Source organism: Schistosoma mansoni (genome assembly GCF_000237925.1).
Source record: "Schistosoma mansoni, WGS project CABG00000000 data, supercontig 0211, strain Puerto Rico, whole genome shotgun sequence".
NCBI classification, from domain to species: domain Eukaryota; kingdom Metazoa; phylum Platyhelminthes; class Trematoda; order Strigeidida; family Schistosomatidae; genus Schistosoma; species Schistosoma mansoni.
This window is the reverse complement of record NW_017386081.1, coordinates 144,037-153,245: the sequence shown is the minus strand read 5'-3', so window position 1 is coordinate 153,245 and position 9,209 is coordinate 144,037. Positions and strand designations below refer to the sequence as shown.

The following is a 9,209-nucleotide window of genomic DNA, read 5'->3' as shown; positions in this document are numbered from 1 at the left end:
TGATCATCAATTTTTCACAGAGCTACGGCAGGGAGAATGTGCTGTGCACACGTGTTTGGCTGTCAAATATTTCCCAAAGGATTGTGAAAACATTTCTTCTATGGGATTGAAAAATAGATGAAAACCAAAGGTCGAACCGACAGGAGATGTTTGGAACCCAAGTTAGTGACTAGAGAACAGACTGACTCCAAATATCTGCAGTGTCATGACAATTTGGAAACACACAAATCAAAGGCTCTGGGTTGATCGGCCAGAAATCTGATGCGAATGATCTCCATATTTTGCGTACACATGTCAAAGGTCTAATTCGTGGAGTCAGATGTGTGTCTCTTTGTCTCCATAAACACCGTAGAATTATTTCGACATAATAGACATCACGGACAGCCCACAGTGAAACGCAAAGTTACCTTTGCAAACACACAAAACTTTTCAACGTCTAATATGGAATAATAGGAAACATAATACCGATACAGAATAAAGGAATGAACGAATTCTCTAACGTTCTGATATTCAATCGGTTGTCTTTGATCGATTCTTAACCATTTGACCTAAATTATTTCATTAGCTTCCTCCAAATATCGGCTTCCATGGGCATGTTGGTTTGATCAACGTACCTGACAATAACGTGTCAGTTCTCTTTCCGCAGCCTACAGGAGGATTACTAACTTTTTCAGTGTTTGACTTTCAACCACTAACGACCAACGCCCTGTCAGATTTCGGTGATACTTCATGGATGTCACATGCTTTGCTAGCTTGTTATCCTATTCGTAGTATGTACTTCCTTCCACAAATTATCATTCATGACCTGTTGAATGTGTGCTATATGCGAGGATCAATGCTAATGGGAGAATGGAGGGCAAAAAAATGAAAATAGAATGCCCGGGGAACTGCCACGACTGAGCTACCGAAAACCATGTCGGTGAGGTATGATTTTCTCATATTCTGTCTGGCTGTCAGGTGTGTGATCATTTGCCTTTTGAGTCTCTCTCAATTCGAAAAGAAAGAACAATATATTCCGAAGAAAAAACAAGAAAAGTCAGTCAAACATGAAGAGTCTCGCCACTGTTCATATAAAATAATCAAGTACAAAAAGGAAATCTACAATTATGAGTGACAAATTTTCGGTTCCACATAACTGTTTTGGATTTCAAAAGAGGTATGCAATCGGGAAGACAATAGACCTATTGTAAACATCATGGACACGAAAATACATGAGAACGGGAATTCACGCAGTTTCCAAACATCTATGAATGTGTGAACCTGCCAGAAATAGATTTCACCACAAAACTCCATCGAACATCTGAACTTGAGTTTATGATGACCATCTTGAACCCATGTAATATCCCTTGACTTTGAAAAAGTACCACACGTAATCCTTAAGAAGAAGAGGGTTGCGAAGATGTATTTCATCGACATAACCGACTACACGAAGATCTGTAGACCCATAAAAGATAAGAAGTGTTTATTTGAGCTTCTTAAGTGCCTCACAGCAGTAGAGAGACAGGCAATAAACAATAAGTACAATTTTCACCCATCATGGATGTCTTATCTCATGGTACATAAACAACTTGCATCCCACATGAAAATGAGATCGCAAATCGTCTCCTCGGAGTGAGGTCTGGGGATGGCAACCACAGAGAGCTTTGACTTTGGCTCAAACTACATTGAGAAGTATATTTAAAGCAAATGAGACTCTTCAATTTACACGAACACAGTTTAACACTAGGATAGTTTACAACACTGTTTAAAACGCACCCACTGCCTCACTCTAAAGTTCACGAGGCTACTGCACTAACTCTCCTCTAGAGAGATGAAAATCTATTAGATCAAGTACAGAGGCGGGCAACCAAACAGGTGGTAGGGCTGAGGCACAAATCTTGTGTGGGCAAACTCTAACACTTGGGATTATTCTCGTCGAGCTATAGGAGAATAAGAGGTGATCCGATAATGGCATGCAACATATTGAGTACGCTAAGCCACCCCAACACGAGCGTGTTACCAGAACACCATCGCCACGCTCCTCGTGGCAACACTCGAAAAACTGCACATGGAAGAGAGAACACCTATGCTCGTTCTCACTTTCTCTTATTGACAGTTGCTCATATTTGAAATGCTCCGCCAGCTTAATCGATCACAGTGTAGGGCTTCAAGAGGAGACTTGACAAACACACACTCACCCTTGGATTTCCATCTCCCTCTTAAACCAGCCGTGGCTGATGTATGTTTTGTAACATATTATCAACTTATTTTTACCTTGCTTATTGTCATCTCCGTTTTCCTCTTTGTTTTCACACCTCGTTCTCCTCACACTGCCTGCATTACTGGTTAATTATATTAGTCATTTAGTAAGCTCTTGAGACAATTGTCTTGCCTTAACATTCGAGTTCTCACTTTATTATTTCCACAACTGCTACCAACCAACTTTCAGCTTGGAATTCTGATGGACCCTCGACACTGTGTTTACTAAAGAGTCTCCAATGGCATAAACATCATGGGATACGAAAGTGGTGTTTAGGTGCTGTTAATGTCTCAGGCTAAAGTTAACAGCTTGACATTTAGACAGGTTAAGAATGAGATCATTAACAACAGGCCACCATTCAACACGAGACAAAAACTCATTCATTTCTTTGGGATGTAAAGAGGTAGAAATCAGCATACAGACAGTGAGATCTTCCGCATATTTTACAAGTGTTTTCTGTGGAAGATCGTAGATCACGCAGAATATAAGAAGTGAAAGAACAGCTCATTGTGGCAAACGTTCATTAGACAGTAGAGAAATTAAACACTCTCCTCTAAACACAGTGTACTGTTCTGTACAAGAGGGTAGGAACATAGCCAGTTGGTTATCCAGCTGTCTGTGTTGACGCTGATTAACTTGTTAAGTCAAAGTTGTTTTTGGATAGAATAAAAGGCAGAAGTATAGTACAGTTTTTTCTACCCCTGTTCAAGCTGAACACTACATTGTGTCGAAGAACAACAAAGGAATCCGAGGTGCTTCTTTCGCATTTGTAAGTGAACTGACACGGATCAATGTGCCCTTTTATTGCCGGTTAAAGTGGGAATATCAACAATTTTTCCATTGCTTCGAAGAAAGGTGGAATTATTGCTGTGGGTCTAGGTTTCACATTCTTATCACCAGATACTTTCTTATGTACACGGATTATCTTTATCTTTCTCCACATTTTCTGTATGAGATTAGTTGAGAGGGATCTGTTAATGATACTCATGAATGAATAAAATGGAACATTGGCATATTTTTAGAGAGGAGGTTTGGGGTTCCATCAGCTCCTTAACATTCAGATGAATTGGGAAATAGATGAAAATCAAAGGTCGAACCGACAGGAGATATTTGGATATTGGTTTTATTGGACACTTGACTACTTAGGGAAACAATACGGGGTCATTTAGCGCCGGGTTATGTGAAATGGAACACCTCGTTACTTTTTGCTGCAGTCCGATATTCACAACATCATGTTTGAAGGATTGGGAGAAGTTCGGCAGAAAGAATTTGTAAGTGATAATGGTCTAATTCGGCACCAGTCTTGTTGCGCTGTAAAAACATAGTGGTCTTGCATCCTATTTTCAGTTTTAAATCCTGATTTTACTTTGATAGCACCCTCTTAGATTTTTGTTTTGGATTTGCGTGCACTGATGGCTGCTTTCGTGCGACACGCCATTTCTGTTTGTGTTGATGTATATTCCTATGTCCGTCGATTCAAGTTTAATGGTTGTGATAAGATATATTTGTCGTTTAGTTTCATCGTAAACGCCTATATTCATGCCTTCTTCATTGCTTGAAATGCCTGTTATGTTGTCTATTCGCCTTGTATTTACATCACATATTGTGTCTGAACGATGTGAAATTTTAACTGCATCATCTAAAAAGTTAATAAGCCTGAAGATTCTTGCAGTTGTCAATCGTAAAAAAACCGACTTAAGCAATTAGGTTCTCATTGATCCTTTGTAGGGTCTAAACATCAATATGGTCTTGTATTATTCCGAGTCTTGTCAAACTAGCCTTAATGTTAATAAGCAACGTAATGCAGTGTAAAATAAGCTAACAGATTTTAGTAGATATTGTTGAATCGATGCACAATCCATCCAAATAGAGTCCGAATACGAAAACGGTTTACTTTTGTGTCGACTGACTGGGGTCCACTACAGAACAATAACACCAACGTCTGTAGAGACAGCTAGTCACTGAAGATAATAGTGAACGTTTGCGTTATATGGTGGATTGGTTGAAGTTAGACACTAAAATCGCTGGATGGCGGCTCAGTGGTATAGATACAGAGAAAAATTGAAAAGAAGAGGTGAAAGAACAGCTCCTTCTTCCGGGTACTTCCGATGTTTGATTTTCTTCGTCTGATGTAAGAGTGTACTCTTTCCAAGCTCTCCATATTCCTTAGGTAGAACACTAATTATAGGGTGATCAGAGCTAGACAATGGTGCATGTTACGAGTTATTTATGTATCCACGTCATTAATGAAAATAAAGTGTAAATGAGCATCCAGGTGAGTGGGAAAATCTACCACATTTTAGTGACCTAGTGATGAAAGGAAGCCACAGTCACATGAATTGAAATCACCACATACAATTGAAAGTGAACCACTGAAGGCAATAACGTCAAATTCACCGAATTCATAAGCGAAAACAGATATTGCAGTCATGTGAAGTCTGGAGTCATGTGGATGTTGGTAACATAAACATATTCGTATTTATACAGGTGTTTTGGACGGCATCTCAAAGTTAAGCAGTCGATAAAGTCATTTGAAAATTCGGAACATACAAAAAATAGATCGACACCAGTTCACGGTTGCAGACGTTTCTACACCACCGTTACACCTCTGTTTATTGCTTAATCGAGCCTGAGGACAGACATTAAAATCACGCAGTGATACTAAGCAATCGTCCCGTAGATCAGTTAATCAAGATTCTTGAATTGTGATGACACCACAATTACGATATATGTTTTGTCTTATTAGGAATTGGAGATAGCCAGCCTTGTTGATTAGTGATCGACAGTTAGGATCCAGTAGTTTGGAAACCGACATATGATTAATGTTCATTCTCTTCAGTGTATGTTGCCAACCACCACGATGTCTCTGATTGTATTTTTTTGCAACTTCTGCGATGAAAGGTCGTAAGCTTTCATAAACACGCCCGTATAGATTATGTGATCAGTCGACATAATGAGGCGCTAAAACAAAGTAAAAATAGATCGCCTGTTGAAGTATTTAGATGGTATAATTAGGTAACCCAGATATTCAAGCAGGCATTCGAGCAGGTATAATAAGTAAAGAAACTTTTATCACTGATGATCGGTCACAATATGAAATTTTACAGTCAGACAAGTAGTTGTGCAGTCTTTTTATTGTCTACACCATAGCTAAAACCTTCGTAATGGGCCCTAGAATATCCTCGTTCACTCTTGCTTAACGGTTTCAAAGTAAAAGTGATAGGTTTCTCGTTTCGTTCCAAAAACTCACTTTAACCCAATGAAGATGCATCCGTAGTATGGAAGAATTTCAGTCGGCGTAAGTGGTATAAGGAAAACATCACCATTTAAAAATTGTAGAGTGCTCCTTAGTATATCCTCGTCTTGTTCATCCCATACGAATTGTTTACTAGAAACCAAGTTGAAAGGTGGAAATACCACTTCGTAAAGTTAGGACTAGATCTGGAATAAATTTGAAGAGCATCGGTCGATGATCTGGAGGCTGAGATATTTATTGGTGATGTTGCTTGAACCAGCGGAGCTAGATGACTCACATGGAGTTTGAAACCCTTATCATCTACAATGTAGCTTAGGCACTTAATAGAATTAATCTGAAGCTGACATTTCAAAGGATTAACGGCTACATTCGTGCTACAAAAGCGTATAAGTGACTTTGAAAGTTCATTATGCAACTGAATATTTATGGCATGAACTACGATATAACCATGGTATGACTGAACATTATCAAGAAGAGTGTCAAATTTAGTTCACAATCTACTGACATATCACACGGGAAACATTTCATCCGGAAGGTAGGAACTTTTATCTCAACAGAGCTAATGATGTATTAATGGTAGATAGTTCATTAGAGATTTTGTCTAATGAAATTTGCAAGTATGCATCTTTTATATCTAATTTAGAGAAACACCTGGGCCCTCACAATTCATATGAAATATCGTCAGTTTTTTCACTGATAAAATTTTGTTGCAATAGCCCGAATATTTAGTTTCGGGTCGACCCAGCAAATCCCTTGAAGAAAGCCCGAACAAGCCCTGAAAGCCCTAAGAAGTAGTTTGTTCATTCATCACTGGGCGAAGATTCCTCAGACAAATCTAGAAAGTGAGAAGCCACATGTCGCATTTCTGGATAAATGGTTACCTATCCTGCTACTATGTTTGGTAGGGTTCCAAAGCTTTCCAGGGGCCCAAGGTCATCTGAGATGTTATGAATCCCCTCAATTTACCGTACATAAACTAACTTTGGAGTAAAGCGTTCTTTCCGCACTATGCTCTTTTTCTCTTGCGTCCAGGCTGTCGTGTAGATTTACCCTGGGGCTGTTAGAAGAGCTAAAAAAACGATTTAGGCGTACAGTCAGATTTTTCAGACAAGCGGTAATGCTGATGATGTGAAATTCTAGAGAGAGATATGCAACCAGGAGAATATATTGGCACTTCAGGAGGATCTGACTCGACTTCAAAGTTGGGCAGACGACAATGGACTTACCTTCAACACTTCAAAGTGTAAAGTAGTTCATCTGCGACATGTTGCAGACTACAGTGACAACTTATGCAACTTCTCTCTAGAAGTATTCCTAGTTGAAAAAGATTTAGGAGTGCTGGTACCGTACGGTTTGATGTCTTACGCTAACTGTGACAAAGGTGCCTTTCGTGCAAACCTTGCACTGGTAACATTGAAGCGCATTTCCTGCCATTTTGACAGAAGAACTTTCCACATTACCTTCAACAATTTCATTCGTTCACATTTAGAGTACAGAAACAGTATTTCCTCTCTCACTCCAAGAGGATGAGGACACCCTGGAACGTATCCCACGGTGAGCCATGAAATCAGTTCAGGAATTCAAATTCTAGTCTTATAAAGAGCGCCTCCAATCGATTGACCTTTACCCGTTAGATTACAGGAGTCTTAGAGGTGACCTTCTTATGACTTACAGTATACTTAACACTTCTGAACATCCCCTAAACATTTACTTAAGCTTGGTCACAATACAAACCTAAGGGGTAACACCAAGAAACCGGAGACTCAACATAGCAGAACGGACTGTAGACACAACTCTACGCCTTGAGAGTTGTCAAATATTGGAATTCGCTGCCGACTGAGCGAGTCCAAGCGACTTCCCAGGAGTCTTTTAAGAGGAAACTGGACCTATTCTAAAGGACTAAGGATAACATATAATTATGATTTACCAATTTCTTTTTTCCCTATTGTCGTCAATATACCTAGGTTCCTGCCTTGAGGTATTGGTGACCCACTGATACTAGACATGGAAGTTCGTTAAGCGAAAGCTACTTCTATTCCGTCCACAATCATTTAAACTATTTCCATCCGTTTTTAATGGAGTTGCAATGCGAGTAGCTAGAGTGATCGACTCAGCTGTCAATATTATCCCTTTTGCAACCAGTTTATCTAGTTCGTTCTTCACAGCCTCTTTAAACTATATGGACTTAATCGATGCCTCAAGAAGATTGGCTGTATCTTTGCTTCATAGTTTACTGGGTGAATTTTCATATCTCTTAAAGCCTTTGAGCATTACAATACCAGATCTTTGGTAAAGTTATTGTCTGAGTTTTTACACAAAGAAGTGCGTATATCCAGCAATCTGAGGCCCTTTAACCCAGTGACAGATGACTCAATTACCCTATTCTTTTCTCACTGTACCGTAAACTGTACCGAAAATGGGTAACTGATGGCCAATGATTAAATTAATTGCACTACTTGTAGGTTTTAAATGGAGATTTCATTTTGTAAGTGATTGATTATATGCTACTAGTAGCAACGATATGTGAAAAAAAATTGCCTGTGTCGGCAATTGTTATTGCATCGAATGTGAAGTACTTCTTCAGGCGGTAATCAGTGGTAACGAATCCATCCTCTTGTTCAAATTAACTGGTCTTAATCCACCACCGTCCAGTGTTTTAATAATAAACGACTTTGAGCACATAACAAAATATTTAACTCTGTAGTAAGTGTAGTGGCTATGCATTACAATTATTTACTAATTTCTTAGTTTCAGTTTCAGTTTGGAAAGGACAGGAGGTTTGATGGCCTGTGTTAGTTCTGACAATGATGGTCTCTCAGTTGATCCAACTTTCTTTTGAAAGAGTCAACGGATGGAGCCTCAACCACGTGCAGAGGTAATGAATTCCACTCGTTGATAATTCGATTGGAAAGTCGATAGTCAGCTGGCAAGTAACTTGTCCTGGGTTTGTGAACTTTTTTGGAGTGTCCTCGTAAATTTTCTGTTTTGGAGGACAAGAAAAATGAGGGCATATCAAGTGCAAATTTATCACTAAGCAATTTGAAAACTGATCAAGTCGCCTTTGGTTCTTCGATGTAACAGCGGGAATAAGTTTAGCTTGACCAGTCTAGCATCATGCGGGAGCTTCGCTATTCTGGGAATCAGCTTAGTTGCTATTCTCTGAACCTTTTCCAAAAGCTCAGTCTTTTTAAAGCAGGGGCTAGCCGCTTGTATGCAGTACTCAAGTTTAGGACGCACGAACACCGTATACAAATTCAAAAACGTTTTAGCGTCGACATGACTAAAAGCACTACATATTGACCATAAAGCTCTGAAACCTTTGGCGGCTATTGCACGGTAGTTTGCAGTAGTCTTTAAGTCATGGCTACCAATGACTCCTAAGTCATTGTGTGTCTCGATAACAGGTAGCTCAGTGTTATTTATCGTGTATATATCTGTACCTTGATGACTGATATGCATCACAATACACTTGAAAGTATTTATCGGCAACTGCCAGGTTTGAAACCATTCAGATATTTTAGATGGTGGAGAACATTTGTAGCTCAGGTGGATGATTTTGATGGAGTTTTGTCCTCTGTTTCTGCAGAAACATAGGAACAAAAATCAAATCAATAGGAGATACAACCAAAACAAAGAAATAAACAATTACAGATTTAAGGTCAATAAGAACCAATCAACACCGATGTGCACAGGACAAGCTGTGAACCACATGTG

General features: G+C 39.2%; 2 protein-coding genes across 2 annotated transcripts in view; one reads left to right on the top strand and one right to left on the bottom strand.

The window, feature by feature from the left end:
• Window positions 1-1,106: 1,106 nt before the first annotated feature.
• The window catches only part of Smp_086460 (tho2 protein, putative), a gene marked incomplete at both ends in the record, with an annotated part of 102,687 nt that continues 94,584 nt past the window's right edge, over window positions 1,107-9,209 (top strand). Inside the window, one exon of the mRNA XM_018792665.1 lies at window positions 1,107-1,156. Within this exon, the coding sequence (XP_018647209.1) occupies window positions 1,107-1,156 (50 nt within the window). The remainder of the gene's footprint in view (window positions 1,157-9,209) is intronic.
• Window positions 4,009-4,101, bottom strand: Smp_008640 (gelsolin, putative; the record flags this gene model as incomplete). Its single annotated transcript, XM_018792698.1, has 1 exon — window positions 4,009-4,101. The coding sequence occupies one exon, from the start codon at window positions 4,099-4,101 to the stop codon at window positions 4,009-4,011; it is 93 nt and encodes a 30-aa protein (XP_018647212.1).